The sequence below is a fragment of the Suillus discolor genome (assembly GCF_016758755.1).
Source record: "Suillus discolor strain FC423 chromosome Unknown F5147scaffold_19, whole genome shotgun sequence".
NCBI classification, from domain to species: Eukaryota; Fungi; Basidiomycota; class Agaricomycetes; order Boletales; family Suillaceae; genus Suillus; species Suillus discolor.
Window position 1 is genome coordinate 145,820 of NW_024541266.1, and position 17,411 is coordinate 163,230.

A 17,411-nucleotide genomic window follows, 5' to 3' on the forward strand; every position below is an offset into this window, starting at 1 on the left:
ATTTGGGGCATAACCGCTGCGCTCCGGATTAAAAGGTCGTCAAATGTAACATATCCCTCGCTCCGTGTTCTGGAGCTTCAAGATATGATGCTCCACGATGACGAACTTAAAGATCTTCGAGACATCTTGGCAATGTGAATCACACATGATCATAAACTTCGCATACAAGACCTCCGGCTCATGCTATGCAGTAATTTCACGACCGATCAGGAGCAGCTCTTTAGGGAGGTGGTTGTGAACGTCGATTGCGATGAATGGACTCTTAATGCTAGGCGCAGTTCGAGAGAGAGGCTGCCCTGATTGCTTTGAATAGACTGGCGTTTTCATGTATTTTACAGTATGTATGTATCGTAACAGTGTCGGCGCCAGCCCTCGACTCGCTTAAGTTTAGCCAAATTTTGATTTGTTATGTCTGTAAATTATACCTTGTACGGTCAGGACCGAGGCTCTTAATTAGATGTATTGAACTCGTCTCAGTAACAATCTTACAAAAAATATCTATTTCAGTCATGTTCATGCAACTTGAATTGGTAATCCCATCGCAACTCGCGCAATATGCTCCTTCACATCCGTGTCGGCGCCTAAGCCAACGTATGTGGTGTTCGGCTTGTCCTTGACAAAGTCGGGGGGATTGATGCCCGCGAGGAACGTCTCTGCTTGTTTCTTCACATACTCGGTGTTCATGGGTGTCTGTGGCACCGCGCCGATGTACATAACTGAACAACAACGATTTGCATTGGTGTGATCCTTAAACCAAGAAATGCAGAACGTACCTGCCGAATCTTCTTGACCGGTGTGCTCTTCCTCGACGGAGTGTACAACATCCTGTGGATTGCGCTCGCATGAGAAATATTGGAATATAAGGCAATGGAAACATACGCAGTGCCAGAACACCATATCTCCCGGGTTAACCTTCGGCACGGACGTCATTGTCTTCTCAAGCCTGAGGTGCGGGTGCACTTCTGGCGTCGGGCGCGGACCAGAGAATCCGGTTGGATGGATTAAGATACCAGGGAAATCAGGGGTTGAGATGTCTTCCGATGAAGTCAGCTTGAGCTAATGCTGTTCAAATAAGTAGACATACCAAATACCCAATTCTCTGGCTTGAGGATATCCTCCGAGTCGGGCGGGACGGTGGGGCGGAAGAATGGGCGGAGAATAGTGTATGCGTTTGAGAGGACAAGATCAGGGAATACCCGGAGCGTTCCCTGTGTTGGAGCAGCCTCACTGGAATTACGACCATGTCAGGTCTGCTGTGTGAATGGGACCAAAATTTCGTGGAATACAAACCTCATTGCCAACCAACCTTGGTAAGACCTGAATATAGTCGCCTAAAATAACAAAGATTAGGTAGCTAAAAGGACAGAGGGAATACCTACTTGTCCCGGTCTACCATACAACGAGCTCCGGGCATCCAGACGACCCTCGAGTTCATATGGGTCGTGCGCGCGCCAGTTACCACTGAGAATATCAGCGAAGCATTTACGGAAGCTTTCATCCTCCCAGCGCTCAATTGCACCACCTTGCGTATGCTCAGCTATTTCGATGATTCAATTTTGTGTGGCAGAACGCACCATCGACATGAGGGGGGAAATTATTCCATCCTGGTCCAGGATGGCGAATACGGAATCGGTCGGCATACACAAGGGGAACATCGAGGTCAACGCCCTCGAGTGGCTTGCCTGACTTAACATGATACTGCTTGTTTAGCCACGCGGAAGCTTTGAGGACATTTGGGTGTGCGCGGGCTTGCACTTGTGGACGCGTCCAGCTAATAGAGTGATCGGAACATCTTTCAAAATGATTGGAAAAAACGTGCTTACTACAGCATGAAGAATTGCTTGTCTTGCTCAGGGAATCCTGTTTGCCGCATCAATAACGTATTGTCCAGAATATTTACTCGATACCTTGAACATGGGGATTAGCTTTGACGAAGTCATCAAGGGCAGTCTTCCAAGCTCGGGCTTCACTATCATCGACAACATCCTTGATAACGACGGTGCCTTTGCGCCGAATGATATCGACTTCCTCGGCAGAGAGCTTATCAAGGTCCTCATACCGGACTTGGGGGATATACTATGCACGTGGTCAGGTTGTATAAAATCAAGGAGACAAGGTGGGCGCTCACATCCGGGCCAGTTTGCGCAATGTCGGCGGTACGCTTGTCGAGCTCTCCGAGGAGATCCTTCCAAGATTCTGTGAGACGCTTCTCATAGTCGGGCGTAGCCTCGACTATCTGGCGCTTCAAGTCAACAAATCGCTCTGGCCATGTAGTGTTCTGCATGTTGCTGCGGGGAATGTACTAGAAACCTGCAATAATGAACAATAGGAAGTGACTCGGGCTTATATACCTCCCGTGATATAGGATGTTCGTGCTTATAGAATGATCAGGTGGATCATTTACGAAACAAAGGAAATATAAGGAGTTTCCTCGGTGAATATTACGTGCTATAATTAAGCGTATCGGACTTGGAGGATGAGTAGTAAGGGACACGGGATGACTCACAAGACACTAACGGGGTAAGAACAAGACGGCCCGGTGGGCTTTATGTTGACCCGACAACAAAGTGTTGCATTTCACAAATCATGGGGCGTAGTGTATGAATCATTTATACAACATGAGACGAGTAGAACCGCAGCTCGAGGCGTCTGCCATGTGACGGAGAAGGCCACACATTCAAATCACTGGCAGGTAAACTTTTTTCTCAAGTCTATAGGTTAAACATTCGTTTAATAGATATCTGGAATTCTTTAAGTCAACCTTACTGTTCACTTGTCGAGGACGTAGGCAGACGCTGCAGAGAGAAAGAAGACGGAAGACCACTACTAGTATATACTTAGGCCTGATAGAACTTTGAAGCTTGAAATTTCTGAAAGCCGGACTTAAGCCCCACGTGATCGAAATACACCTATTATGTTTGGTCATGTTTGACTCAATGCTCGCCAAATTCTTTCCAGTGCACCTCTGATCAATTCTACTTTAACGTTGTCACCATCGGTCTCGACAGCGAGCTCGACATTTCTTAACTGTTTGTTTATTTTGCTTTAAAACCGATCTCATGCTTGTGAGCGAACTTTTTTGACTCGAAATTCTGTTTCATTGACCCGGATCGCGTTTCCGATCTAGTCATAACTTTGAAATCGTGTTCGATTGCTGTCATCTGGAGTAATCCAACATTCATCGACATCGATAAACTCACAAAGCAGAAATTTGTTAAGGTGTCACTCTCCATAAATTCCATAACTCAATAACTCACACGGCCTGCAAGTTGCAGCATGGATGAAGATGACGAAGACTCTCTCTTTGGCTCGCCGCCCCCATCTCCAGTTAGAGGTAGGTCACCGGCATTTCCTGCTCAAGCAGCCCAAGAGAGGGGCACAGGCATAACACAAAATGTGGGGGCCATTGCACTTCCTGGTTCCCATATGTCATGTTCTGAACTACCAGCCGACCTACTAGCATTGCCGTTCGGCGGCTTTAGCACTCGCGAGCCTCCCTCGCATGCGGTGCTAGTGCAAAATACCTTACAAGCGCACCTGACGCAATCGCCTCGTGTTGCTTCATCGGTACCTTTCTCGACATCTCGCCCCTCTTCTAGGGCCATGGGAAAACGGAAAGCGACAAAATCGCAAGCAGCAACGCCCCGTCCTGCACCTCCGCCTATACCGTTACCTGGCCCAAATGAACCATTACCTTCTAATTTCTTGCGAAACCAGGAAGCGTTATTAGGCATAGCCGGCCTCGTCGGAAACGTGAAACCCATCAGCCTTCCACAACAAACAGTCCGCGGGTCTACGCCTTCTAACCCTATCATTATTGAGGAATCTGATCCAACGCGCCTGCCTCATGTCGATCCTAATCAGCTCACTTCAGTCAATGGAGAAGATGCTATCACTTCCCTCATCAGACAGAAAAATATATATCCTGTGTTATCAAGCATCGTGAAACTCCTAGGCAACTCTCTAGCTGCGTCCACACAACCACCATCTACTTATGATCGTGCATCTTCGCACCCATGCAGTGAGCCAGCAACGACTGCTCCACCCCCACTGAAGCGTCGCAAACTCACAAGCGTCCCTGCTGGTGCAGTGGAGTGGGACGTGCCCTACCCATTTCCTGAAGGTGAGGGCCCTGAGGCATATCACGCTACATGGGAGCGGGAGCGTGTGAGGCATTTAATTTCGCAGCTTGTGGAGTCGATCAAGGCTGCTTCTGAGCCATCTCCGCTTGATGTCGATCAGGTACCACCACCTTCTTCGCAGTCATCCTTGCGTGCCTCTGAACCCTCCAGGCGCACATTGTCACCATCTCTTATATCACCTACAACTACCAATACCTTTCAGCATATAATTCCTGACAGCACCATTGATCCTGCACTTCTTGCTATTTCCGTTCCACCATCAGTCACATACAATGCATTTTCTCCGGTTCCAGCACTCGTTCATTCTCCAATCACATCCACCGATTCGTCTGATGGGGCTCTCACCCCACCTGCATATAATGACCAAGGTGCATTGTCTCAAGGTAGTTGGATGGCTAAATATGCTCACCTGTTCCACGCGAATGACGTAGATTCAGTGACTGCCGCCAAAATGTTGTTGCAGTTCGCTGCAAATCCTACTGTACCTCCGCCTACTCCTTCACACATAGACATTTCGCCGGCGGTACTTACGCCATACCCTCAAACTGCTCCATCTCATTTCTCATCATTGACGCAGCCAGTCTCCCCTCAAATATCTCGCGCGCCGTCGGTCCAATCCACGCATAAATCAACACCTGTCGTTCCTCGGGGCGCCGGCTTCAAGGCGGTTCATAAAGAAGACATCCTCCAGCGCGCAAGGGAACGTCGCCGACAGATTGTTGGAGAGATCGAGCGGGCAAAAGTGGAGTTATGGGAGACGAGTATTGAGGGAGGGGTGTTGGGGCATCTGATGAAGGATCCAACGCTGTCTTAATACGGTTTACTTACGAGATTCAGTGTGTATCGCATGCAGTGGTAGCTCAATCCGTTCCTCGAGCTATGCATTCACTGGCTTCATGCTATATAACTACCGCTACGCGCCGCTCCTGAATTTGCATTGAAGACTTGTTAAAGAGGCAGCTTTTGTGCCACGTGATCCCGACGCGTCGCGTTCGAACTTCGGGGACGTAAACATACCTCAACAAAGGTTCTGCAGGACGCGCTGTCTGGGGTGCACACGACTATCGCCACCATAAAATCGCAATGGCGCCCGCTCGCAATGCCCAGCTTGATCAAGAAAAAGAAGAATATCGTGCTAGCATCGCCGAGGCCCTCCAGGAAGACGAAGATCCGCTTGCTGCCTACGACGACTTTGCCAAATGGACCGCACAACAGTATCCTGCAGATGACATGACATCTGGTCTCGTCGAGCTACTTGAAGAGATTACCAGACGTTTCAAAGATGATCTGAGGTATAAGGGCGATCTCAGATATCTGAAACTCTGGTCGGCATATGCGAAGCAAGTCGAGAGACCGACCATTATTTACTCATATCTCGTAAAGCATGATATTGGGTGTGTATATGCACTACTTTATGAGGAATATGCGGGAGCACTGGAAAGGGAGGGAAGGTGAGTACCTTGTATACCTGAAGGCTAAGCGCGGGTTAGGTGAACCATTTATCTGCATGGTCCAGACACACCGAGGCCGACAAGGTTTTCCGTATCGGGATCACGCGTAACGCTCGTCCAATCGAGAGGCTGAAGAAACGTTATCGCGATTTCCAAGGCACCCCTTCATCGTCTAAACCCACACCCATCACCTTCCGACCGAGTGGGTCCCAAGAAATCGATGCCCTCCGTCGCAATCCTCTCAAAAACCACAAACCACCACCTGCTTCGTCCTCAAGTAATTCAAACAAATCATCATCCTCTAAATCTAGTACTCCACAAGCCTCCGCGTCGAGCCCTAGAGCTCATAGCCGCTATGCTCCGATGCTCGCTCCTCCTGTCCCAGGGAGGCGCCCAGAGAAGCTGCGCTTCAATCTCTCACTGCTTTTCACTGGAGACGGTGTTGAATACAGCGCCGCTGAGGTGCGCGCCCGCTCCATGGGACTTCTCAACAAGAAATGGGGTTCGCCCCCACCTTCGGAGGCACGCGAGACCGTTCGAGTGAACTTTAACGATGACGGCACACGGAGCACACAGAATATGGGGTACGGGAAGCGCAAGAGTATTGTGACTTTAGGAGAGCCAACTGTCACAATCAATACGAAAGAGGCGCTGGCAGATGTATTTGGAATGTATAACTCCCCGGATAAGACTGTAAAACGGATGATGCCTGGGAGTAAACATGCGCCTGTGAAGAGGATTGAACCCATGACAGCTGCAACAAGACAGCCACCATCTGTTGTCCAAGTGGAGGATGAGAATGCTAAGACACCGGGTAAGCAGAAATTCACTTTATCTTTGGGGCTCATTTATATTATGTCTGAAGGTGCATTCAAACCCTTCGTCGATGAGAACGCGAACCGCAAGGAGAATAGTACCCCTGCGGTAAAGGTGCTAAAAATAAACACTGCTTTCCTTCATTCAATGCTAAATCAGCCGGTAGTTCAAACCCTTCGTGGACGAACCCCCCAAACAATCGTTTGCTACTCCTGATATCGGTCGGCGAGCTCTCACAACGAAGGACAGCACTCCTGCTACCTCTTTTAAACCTCCCGCCACCCTCAAAGCCATCTCCGAAGAAAATTTGGGGCGAGAAAATGAGAATGTCAACGCCAAAGCCAGTGTATTCTCGCGCGTCTTCACTCCCGTATCTCAGAAAGAACCTCTCACCCGACCCAACTCACAGGGGGCGAAGGTTAGCCCTCTAAATGAGAACCCGAGTATCTTTCAGGTTCCTGGTCCTAAACAGGAGGCAGCACCATTCGTTGCATTCGTCGACTCCAAAACGCCTTTCAAGGTCTTCAGTCGTCCACCATCATCGCACGATGGTAGTGAGAACGCAGGACACGTTTTTACCCCGAAGCCGAGCACGTTCAAGGCGTTTGTGGATACCAGTACCATTGCCATGTCTGAGAACCAGGTGGAACATGAAGCTCCTCGAGCACCAAGGACGCCGGCGTCCGAGACCTATACCGATGAATCCAGTGATCTCGCAGACGACCCTCAGCAGAACTTTTCCTCGAGTGACGAACCTTTTGAAGATGGCTATATCGAGGGAGAACCCGATGTACCCTTCTCCTCATCTTCAAGCATTAGCGATCAGTTCGAAGAAGAATACGAAGACCAACCGCAGCCTCTTGGAGGTCGCTTCGGCAGGATAAACGTGATGACGCCCATCACAGAACGTACCTTTGAATTTAGCACTCGCGGATTCCCCACGCCGCATGAGAATGGTGCAGTCGAGACTGCAGAACAACTTGCTGCGGAGCTGAGAGAGGAAGACGAACGTGAACGAGGATATGTGCACGATGGGGAAGAGTCGGACTCATCGTTCGCTTCTTATGACCGACCAGGATCGGTCCCGCAATACCAGCCGGCAGATCTGGAAGTGATCGAAGAGCGCACAGGGACTCTTAGTCTCTCAGATGCTCTGGTAGTAGTGTCTGCCTTCAGACCATCGAACCCCTGCAATCCTTTCGACCCTTCAATCATGTCCACACTACTTTCCCTCTTACCTGGAGACGAAGATTTTCACGACCTGCGAGGGCAGGACTCGGGCATGCTCGAGGGTCTACAAAAGTTCGCAGCCAAGAAGAGCAGGCGAGGGAGTGGTTCGAGCTCCAAAGGGTTCGATGACGATGCGTTCATGGTCACCCTGGAAGGAAAGAGACTGAAGGTGGTGGATAAACTAGGCGAAGGTGGCTTTGGAGCAGTATTTACAGCTCGAGATGTTTCATCCAAGAATGAAGATGATGAAGACGAAGACGAAGACTTGGATGAAGACGATGAGGAGGACGGTTCTTCGATGCTTGCTCTGAAAGTCGTGAAGCCTCGAAATTTATGGGAATTCCACGTCCTGCGCAGAATCCACCGCACGCTCCCTGAACCACTTCGCCATTCCCTCGTCCTACCTTATGCTCTCTACGCGTATCGCGACGAAAGCCACCTCCTTATGCAGCTATGCCCGCAAGGCACCCTGCTCGACATCGTCAACCGTGCTGGCACTACTGGCATCTCGCAGCAAGGGGCATGTCTTGATGAACTGCTCGTCATGTTTTTCACGATTGAGATCATGCGCTTCCTCGAAGGGATGCACAACGCAGGGTTCATCCATGGTGATCTCAAGATTGATAACTGCCTCCTACGCCTCGAAGACGTTCCAGGTGGCGCTTCCCTCTCCAGTATATACCAGCCCTCGGGTGAAGGCGGTTGGAAATGCAAGGGCGTCAGGGTCATTGATTTCGGGCGGACGCTCGACACGTCCCTCTTTCCTCACAACCAACAGTTCGTTGGTGACTGGGCGGCAGACGCACGAGACTGTTTTGAGCTAAGGGAACACCGACCCTGGACATATCAAACCGACTACTTTGGTCTCGCTGGGATCATTTACTGCATGCTGTTCGGCAAATACATCGAAACGTCATCCATCACCCCCCACTCTCCTTACAAGGTCACGACGCCGTTCAAGCGCTACTGGCAGAATGACTTATGGATGAGGTTATTCGATCTCTTACTCAATCCTTGCCTCGTGCGTTCGGACGGCAAGTTGCCCCTGTGCGAAGAGCTCAGTGATATAAGACATGAAATGGAGGGTTGGCTGCAGCACCACTGCAACCGGAGTAGTAACACGCTCAAGGGACTACTAAAAAAGATCGAGCTTTCAGTGTACACTAAATAAATAACACCTCACTTCACCCATGATTGATGGTTTAGCTGTTTTCTCACATACATACCTAGCAAATATCTCCCTCGGGTACTCAGTTTTCGGTCCACGCCATCAATTAATGTCAGAGATTGATAGCTACAACATGCGCCCAGAAGACATCTGGACTATGAAACACAACAACAATGACATAACTGCGTGAAGACAGCGGACAACAGATAACGAGGAGAAAAGATGCGGATACCATGCTACCTGTCGCTCAATCATGCATGGCCCACACCACCCATCTGTGGAGGAGCCGGGCCAGCTTCATATGGGTGAGGAGGACCATTTGGCCCTGCAGGCGGCATCATCATAGGGTAAGGGACAGCGTGTTGTACTGTAACAATGAAAGGAACATTCGTCAATCACAGCAAATTTAAAATTGGATCAACACGCACGTTGTGGGCTTTGGTGGTAGTATGCGTGCGCGTGAGAGGGGATGGGAGTAGGTGGCATGGATGGGCGTGGACCAGCACCGTTGGGTGGGGGAGGGTACGTGCCAGGTGGTGGTTGCATGTATTGTGGTGCTACGACAGAAAGGTCAGCCGAAAGTCAGAGAAATCAAGATGGGTACGCACGAGGCATCTGAGGCATAGGCGATGCGGCATACATGGCTGTGAGATATCATGAGTTGCATCCACACAAATTTAGAACCTAGACTCACGTTGGCCGTTTGGTGGAATCCCTGGCGGGTACACCATTTGTTGCATGAATGGCGTTGATACATATGCACCAGGTGGTGGTGGAGCCATGCCAGGCATCATGGGCTGAGCAAAATTTGAGAAAGATTCCACACGGGAAACAGGGACATGCACACCTGTCCAGGGTAGTATGGGTAGTAGTAAACACGTTGTTCGCCGCCGTCTTCGTATACAGGGTGTGAGACGGGCGGCGGACCGGGCGGCGCGATGTGGACGGGTTGCTGAGGCGATTGGTGTTGCAGGGGAGGGAACATATGCATGTAGCGCTTGCCACTGTAAGGCCAGATAGCAGCTGCAGCGGAGAGCCATCAGATTGTATCCTCAGCAAGAGGGTGCAGCACGCACTGATTTGGTTCGCCTCCACGACTTTGTTATGCTTGAATGGATTGAAATCATCCTTGATATGAACCGCTCCTTTCTTCATGATCTTGGCGCCAAAGAATGGATTGGGTGTAGGAGGTGACTAAGGGAGCCGAGTTAATTCACAATCGACATTCACAATTCAAATGCTTGATTCACCGATTCAGCAGGCTTAGCCTTCGGCGACGCGGAGGCTGACGTAGAACTCGGAATCGGAGACGTAGGACCCTAATCACGCAGACCAGTTAGTAACATGGGATCCGAAATCCAACAGTCAATATTACAGAAGAGAAAGTAGTTGCCTTTGGATTGGGCCTGAACGACGAGGCGTTCGCATTGAGCCTGTTTGCGGTGGTGGTGGGCGACGTAGGCACGGCAGCGCCGTTCGTTTGGGCCGCCGGGCCAGGCAATGGCGTGGTCGAGCGCTTCGCGCCCTTGAATGGCGGGATGGGCTGTATGTACATATTGACCGCGTTCTTCTTGCCGAGTTCACTGGGCTTCGTAGCAATGGGTTTGACGACAGAGGCGGAGGTACCAGCGACGGGTACCTTTGGGATGGCGGGCGGAGCAGGAGTAGGCTTCGCGGTAGCCGGAACGATCTTGTTAGAGGTGGAAGTCGGCATACGAGACACGCTAGGGGACGTATTAAGAGTAGCGGTGACACCAATGGCACGAGCGGTGGTCGAGGCAGCATCCACCGATGCCTTCTCCCGAATCTGTCGCTGTTTCTCTTCATCCTTGGCAAGAATTGGAACCAAATCATCCGGGATGGGCTTGTTCAACTAGATGGAGCTCGATAATTGAAACCAGTAATAGAAAGAAAACACCACAACACTGACCTTGAACGTCTGGCTGAATTTCAGCAGCTCAGCCTTCCGTTTGTCCATCTCACTCTTAACAAGCGCCTGCTTCTTTTGCGTCAAGCGCTGTCTCTCATTCGTTACAAAGTCACGGAACGCCGGCAATGGATCCGCCGGGGGCTATCATCAACCACAGCAAAGGAGTGATCGTCAGCAACCCATCAATCTCGACCAATCAAACGCCGTAGCACAACAATCCGAATCGAAACAAACAGATGAAGATCGGAAGGGGTTGCATACCTTATTAGAAGCCGATGATGTTGATGGTGCAGGAGAAGGAGACTTGACAGCAAGAGGCGCCGCGTCCTTTGCAGCAACGGGGGTACCGTCAGGGCCATTGACAGATACTTTAGGAACATCTTTTGGAGGAGGGCTCGTTCCCGAGGCTGGTCCAGTGGCCTGTAGTTTGCGAGCACCTGGTGGAACATAAGCGTTCTGCCCTCGGACAACAGCACCAAATCTAGAAGCAATGCCATCAGACAAATGCAGACCTGACACCGGATGGACGTACTTGTCTTCCTCGTTCACACCACTATCGTCAACATTCAAATTCCTTTCCTCTGCTACATGAGGATTGTTTACGGCGCCCTATCAGAAGAATTAGCCCGTATTAAGATAAACCTAAAATACCTCAGACATACGTTCAATATTTCGCTAGCAATGCGCTGAGCCTTGCGCTCCTTCTCTTTATAATCAGCAGCCGTCCGATCCAACTTAGTGGTGTAAACCTCCTCGTCAAAAGTAGTAGTAACGCCGAACATTTGTTCATTAGCCGCGAATTGATCCCAAGATGTGTTAGCGCCCGAGCCCGGGCCAAAGGTGAGTTCATCGCCGAGACCCTCATGATGCATACCCGCTGGAGGTGGGGAGCTAGCAGCAGCAGTAGCGGATGCAATTGGTTGCCATGCTTGGAGTTCCCGTTCACGGACTGACTTGTTCTTGCTGATATCCGCATCTGTTCTGAAAGCTATTCCACAGCAAGTATGGAGATCAGCATCAAGGATTCAGGGTTGTGGGATCAGCTTCCTGTAGAAGAGCAGGAAGCTAATGCAATGTACTCACAGTCACCATTTGGAACTGGCATCTTAGCGTCAGCGGGACCAGACTGCCAAGTGTCGATGTTAGTGGAGGGGATGAAGAATGACTCCTTGAGTGGTGCGCCAGGCTTTGAAATCTCCTTGACGTCCTTGAGGATGATACCACTGGTATCACCCTCACTAGCAGTAGATGAAATGACGCCCTCGTATCGCTGAGCAGTTTTGGTGGTCAGGGTAATAGTTGTGCCCTAAAAATATAACCGTTAGTGAACGAATTTGTGCGGGAACGAGGAGAATGGAAACACACAGTAAGTCCAGAAAGAATATGAAGAGGACGGTCCTGGGTGGGGTCGTGAATGCGAGAGCCATTAGTCTGAGCACCTAGTGGAGGGAAGCCCCCCTGATTAGCTGAAGGAGGGAGACGAGCCGGATTGTTCGTTGGTGATAACGTGGAATTTGGCCTTGTGCCAGTCTGCCAAGCAGGACGACTGAATGGAGGTCAATACATGTATTAGGTTGGTGTAGTGTGATAGGACTTACCGAGGAGGATCTGCCATTCCCTTCCCTCTTGGTTTAGGCTGGCGAGCGGTAGTTGCCATCTGTGAATCCGTTGAAAAAGTAATGAAATAAAGTGAACACAAGTAATGAAATGCAGCAGACAGATAGGCTACGACGAGGACGCGACTAAAAGCCGCTTGCCCACTGTGAGTTAAAACCTAAGCTTAAGCTCTGCTTGTTTTGTTTAGAAAAAGAAAAGTGAAAGAAGAAGAAAGGTACCAGCTGTTGTCTTGAAGCTGGCGCTGTAGGAGAAAAAACAAGCTAACCGAGAGGCTTCAACGTCGGAGACGGCGTCGACGGTGAGTCGTCAGTCAGTTCAAGAGTCAATATCCTTGAAACCCAATACACCCGCGGGAAATATCTAAATCATGTTCCCCGGATACCCTGATCTTGTAAAATTCTACAAAATCTTTTAATCATTTCAATGAACCCTGCCTACACCACAGCTTTCTCTATTTCTTCAATCAACCGTCCATTTCCGTCTCGAAACACACTCATTGCTCCTCGATGATCATCTCTCCCGGCTCAAACACAGCATACCCGGAGTTTGAATATCGCTCTCGGGGTCCTTACCACGAGGAGTTAGCTCTCTTCAAAGCTCTAGAACAACAATCATGCACACAACGCCCTGCACCAGATTCACCAAGATAATACCAGATGGACAGAGTCCGCTCCGGCTCGCCAAGCGGGACTATTTTGATGCATCGCGACGTGATCGCTTCTTCGACATGACATGTCAAATATTTATTCATAATAATAGTGAGCGAGCTCAGAAACATCCATGGAGAGGAGAAATCGCACCGGTTGAGAATAATAAAATCAATTGAACTCGTCACAGCTCACCCAGCGCGGGCTATTTTGTGCGATACTTGGAGGTGTTCAAAAGACGAGGAATACCGAGGGGAATTGAAAAGCGAGAGGGGTCCGCAGCTTGGGCTCTAGGGTGTATGTGACTCCCTGACTGTTATCCCTGACCGAATAGCGTGGGACGGAACCGCAGGTAGAGGCAATCTATCAAAAGGCCGCCAGTGGATTGATTCATTGAAGCTGCTAGTCATCGACCAAACTCGCACCCAAAATTCCGGAGAGATAGCTGCCCTGACATAAAACTCACGTTAAAACGTCCAAGAACCAAACATGCATTGACCTGATGAAGGGATGAGTGAGTACCAAAGTTGCGCCATAAGCGACCGCTTGGAGACAGCCCAAGATAAAGAGACATGCCGTAATGGCACAAGCATATATAGAACTTATATTGCTTATATGACCCTTCGAATTGGCCTCATGGCCTGAGGATGCCCCAGAAGACGCGAAGCTGGTTACGGACGTTCAATTCATGGATCCCGCTAAAGTGGTATGCACGTTGCCTGTATTGAATTGTCGACAAGACAAGAAACTGATGGCTGGGTTTCCAAATGAACACGTAGCCAATCGTTGGTTCTGAAGCGAGAGATACGGCTGGGGGGAGAGTCCCAGTCCCAAAGCAGCGCACTTTTCTACGGCACAAGAAAGAGGTGCCAGCGGAGTACACCGCCGCCATGCCATTTCGCGTATAAACCCAAATTGCAATAAGAAATAGATCATAAGGAGCGCATAGAATGTAGCTTCTAAGGATCACGTGAAGGAAGGCGATGGACGGTGAGACCTCTTGCCTAGGAGATAGGACTTTTGTTCCATCATTTATTTGTGTGCTTCTTAACTTTGAAAAGAACGAGCCCGACCGAGGATACTATTATCCGAAAAATTTTCCAAACTTGTATGTTTTAGCGTGCTAGCCCGTCAGTAGCACGGAATGCGCACATGTACAAGAAATTGTCAAGAACGCGATCTTCTAACAGCGTTTGCGCTCACGTCAAACACGACATGGCGCATAAAACCAACAGGAATGGGATATGTCACTTGTCATTCCGTTTCCGCGTCGTACCCGAAGATATTTGTCGCCGAGGAACATATCGCAGGAGGAAGAGCGGTCCGATGAGATAAGAGATAAACACGCTTGGCCCTTGAACAGAATGGGTAGAACAGATTCCTGTTACCGTTAGGCATACGCCACGACGAGCGGAAAGTTCGAGTAGCGGTTGCCACTGCTCTGTTGCGTTGGTCACGTCTGAAAGATACCTAGTTCATGGACGTTCGTTGCTCACCAGTTACTGATCGGCAGGTCAAGCTGAAGGCAATAGACTTTCTATGTACAATCTCCGCTTGAGCTGTGGAAGAGAATGTACCGGTCGCTGAGTCCTCGGACGTGGATGAATGACATATTCCGGTTCGTCATCAAATACCGAATTTCCATAAGTGCGGAGTGTGGGGACCGTAGAAGTGACTTTTTTCTTGTGTTCAGAAACGGGACGCCCTCTAATGATGGCCTACACGGGCTTTGGCTGCTCCGGTAGGTCATATTTTGTCTAGGTAAAGACCAACGTTTTGGGAAGTCATGGTATGATCATGATTCATTATTGACGCGTCACGAACGGCCAGGTATGCCCGTGGTTTTTCTGACCAGACCGCGTCAGAGGGTCGGTCATAGGTGATATTTTGGGGTCAAGTAACCTTACAGTGTCATGGTGATGATGGGTGGCAGCACGCAAGCATCTGTATCTGCCACGTATACTGCTGCACAAGTCAGCGTCACACGTCAGACGACAATTTGTGTCCTTGCAGTGGAGGCTGGAGCCATGAGTTGGCGACGAAAGATTTTGGGTTTTCGTTCCGGATGAGGGTCTCCAGGGGCAATTGTGATTATCAAACATATCCATTTATTCTTTCCGTTCTCGGCCAAGAAAATTTGAATGAGATCAGCTCTATTCTTGTTGTGTACTATTACAGCGTGCATTCGCAAACCCCATGACCTTGCACATATATGGCTGCTGAACGCTAAATCATACTGGTGACCTCGCGCTAATTCAAGCGAATCCGTTGCAAACTCCCAAGAAGCTCTCCTCGGAAGAAATTATTCAAACTTGCGGAGAATCTGAGAGCCTACTACATATGACGATCGTCGAATTCATAGCCGAACCTAGGCCTCACGCGTCAAACTCGGTCAGATCGTCGATCGATTGACAGCCTGCTACATTGCGTTGCATCCGGCGCTTGATTCCTAGTAAATGCATCTTCTCTCATTTCTGAGTCTGGATAGTCTCCACCTGGAATGGTAGTATTCGCCTCATGGGTTCTCCCTGGGACCCTGGCAATAAAAGGCGCTTTGTCGTGTTCCTCCTTTTTTCTAACCTCAGGCTTCGTTCGCTCTCTCACAGCTACAGCCATGTCACACTCCAAAGTTTACCTGAGTGACATTGCCCCAAGGCCTCGCTGGATGACCTCTTGGGAGAGGCTCAAACACAGGGAGGCACACTGGCTCGTGGAAATCGTTGCAGAAATGGTATCTCCTACCTTCTGTCTTTCATGGCATCCTCTGGCTAACATGCTTCATGTAGATGGGGGTGTTTCTTTACGTCTATGCGGGTCTGTTCGTTTGACTAGCACTCGGCTCCCCCACTCACGATCCCCGTTTGGTATGCAGGTCTGGGAGCCACTGCTGCGTTTATTGTAGGATCTCTCGGAGGGAATAGTGGATTAGGATGCAAGTCTCTACCTTTTCATTCAACAATTTGTTTACGACGACCCCACAGCATTATATACGATCGGTTTCGCCTACTCCATGGGCGTCGTATTTGCCATCTCACTTTGTGCTGCGACCTCAGGAGGTCACTTCAACCCAGCCGTCACAATCGCATCGGTTATCTTCCGAGACTTTCCCATACACAAAGCAACCAGGTTCGTGATAATCACCGTGCCCTTCAACATCGCTGATGTATTCCTTAGATATATCATAGCACAGATTCTGGCAGGTTACATCACCTGCTTGATCGTCTATGTCCAATGGAAAGATTTGCTCCTGGTACGTAGAATACCGAAATATGCTCAATATTTCGCGATCTTACTTCTCCAAAGGCTGCAGAGAAGGTCCTGGTTGAAAAAGGCTTGTACCACAGCATGATGTTCTCCAGCGCTGGGCCAGCCGGTGTGTTCGGTCTATATGTCACCCCTGGGACGAACCTGGCCCGCGTGTTTATGAATGAATTTGTCACTGTGAATATATTTATTCATATCCACTTCTGAGCCGAGTACGTATCTTATCTTACTATCGTTTCGTAGGACTTCCTCATCGGCCTTGTCATTTGGGCCTCCCTGGACCCCACGAATCAGATGATCCCGCCAGCAGCTGCACCTTGGCTCGTCGGGATGGCATAGTAGGCATCATGATTATGTCCTCTGTCAATATTAACGCTCTCCTCAGTGCCGTTGCAGTCTGGGGGTACTCGCCTACCGCAAGTAAGTCCCGCACCACATGTTCTTATTTTTTCTTGATCTGACTTTCCGGTTCAGTCGCCGCCAACACCGCCCGTGACGTCGGTGGACGCCTCATGGCCATGACCATCTGGGGGAACAAAGCCTCAGGAGGGAGATATGCAGCTATCGCCGCGCTGACGAACATCCCAGCTACGATTCTCGCCGCTCTGGTGTATGAGCTGTTCTTAGGATCCGCAACGCGGAGTGGGTATTTTCTCTTCACATAAGACGCAGTGCTGATGGCCTGTCCTCTTGCAGCGCTTACACCGCACCACATTCATTTCCTCCGCGCTCACAAGCAGTACTACGAGGACAACAAACTCGCACCATACGGGTACCTCGAGGGACTTAACCCACGACGCGGCGACCGAGCGGAATCATTCGAATTAGACATGGGGGGGAAAGCGCGAGAGATCCGGATCGACAATATGTCTGGAGACCGTGCTTAGAATCGATGGGCAACGAGGCTCTCGAGGGAACACCGCTTGTACGTACTAAGTTATAAGATGTATACGATGATACTTTTGTATGACCAATAATCAGTTTCGAAGTCTTGTAAAGTTAGTGTGTTTGACATACATTGCCCAATCCATGATGTTCGCCGTGCAAGGTCTTGGGGGCCCGAGGGGTTCAGATGCAGCTGCAACACGCAGTGCACGATCAAGCATTCAATGAAACTGCCGAAACCTGCGCCTAGCAAGTTCGTGC

General features: G+C 49.8%; 5 protein-coding genes across 5 annotated transcripts; 3 read left to right on the forward strand and 2 right to left on the reverse strand.

Moving 5' to 3' along the window:
- Positions 1-513: 513 nt before the first annotated feature.
- Positions 514-2,284, reverse strand: F5147DRAFT_574161 (uncharacterized protein; the record flags this gene model as incomplete). The annotated part of the gene is made up of 10 exons (XM_041431200.1): positions 514-716; positions 774-825; positions 880-1,034; positions 1,085-1,227; positions 1,291-1,331; positions 1,380-1,522; positions 1,575-1,771; positions 1,824-1,860; positions 1,908-2,076; positions 2,129-2,284. The coding sequence occupies 10 exons, from the start codon at positions 2,282-2,284 to the stop codon at positions 514-516; spliced, it is 1,296 nt and encodes a 431-aa protein (XP_041294328.1).
- A 666-nt stretch (positions 2,285-2,950) lies between these two features.
- F5147DRAFT_687541 (uncharacterized protein) lies at positions 2,951-5,070 on the forward strand. Its single transcript, XM_041436850.1, has 3 exons — positions 2,951-3,065; positions 3,128-4,510; positions 4,574-5,070. Exons 2-3 carry the CDS (start codon positions 3,277-3,279, stop codon positions 4,954-4,956), a joined length of 1,617 nt encoding a protein of 538 aa, XP_041294329.1. The 5' UTR covers positions 2,951-3,065; positions 3,128-3,276; the 3' UTR covers positions 4,957-5,070.
- Positions 5,071-5,148: 78 nt separating this feature from the next.
- F5147DRAFT_610388 (uncharacterized protein) lies at positions 5,149-8,909 on the forward strand. The gene is made up of 4 exons (XM_041432422.1): positions 5,149-5,593; positions 5,659-6,407; positions 6,459-6,523; positions 6,576-8,909. The coding sequence occupies exons 1-4, from the start codon at positions 5,226-5,228 to the stop codon at positions 8,808-8,810; spliced, it is 3,417 nt and encodes a 1,138-aa protein (XP_041294330.1). The 5' UTR covers positions 5,149-5,225; the 3' UTR covers positions 8,811-8,909.
- F5147DRAFT_687547 (uncharacterized protein) lies at positions 8,910-12,666 on the reverse strand. Its single transcript, XM_041436851.1, has 16 exons — positions 12,573-12,666; positions 12,336-12,524; positions 12,103-12,283; positions 11,821-12,043; positions 11,400-11,725; positions 11,270-11,346; positions 10,999-11,218; positions 10,738-10,878; positions 10,201-10,680; positions 10,058-10,126; positions 9,884-10,001; positions 9,655-9,830; positions 9,502-9,604; positions 9,416-9,451; positions 9,236-9,364; positions 8,910-9,174 (listed from the first exon to the last, which is right to left on the reverse strand). The coding sequence occupies exons 2-16, from the start codon at positions 12,392-12,394 to the stop codon at positions 9,059-9,061; spliced, it is 2,454 nt and encodes an 817-aa protein (XP_041294331.1). The 5' UTR covers positions 12,395-12,524; positions 12,573-12,666; the 3' UTR covers positions 8,910-9,058.
- A 2,513-nt stretch (positions 12,667-15,179) lies between these two features.
- On the forward strand, positions 15,180-17,383 carry F5147DRAFT_687555 (aquaporin-like protein). Its single transcript, XM_041436852.1, has 10 exons — positions 15,180-15,732; positions 15,788-15,815; positions 15,874-15,933; positions 15,983-16,127; positions 16,176-16,251; positions 16,305-16,442; positions 16,509-16,603; positions 16,651-16,685; positions 16,740-16,907; positions 16,962-17,383. Exons 1-10 carry the CDS (start codon positions 15,502-15,504, stop codon positions 17,150-17,152), a joined length of 1,167 nt encoding a protein of 388 aa, XP_041294332.1. The 5' UTR covers positions 15,180-15,501; the 3' UTR covers positions 17,153-17,383.
- The last annotated feature ends 28 nt before the right edge of the window (positions 17,384-17,411 follow it).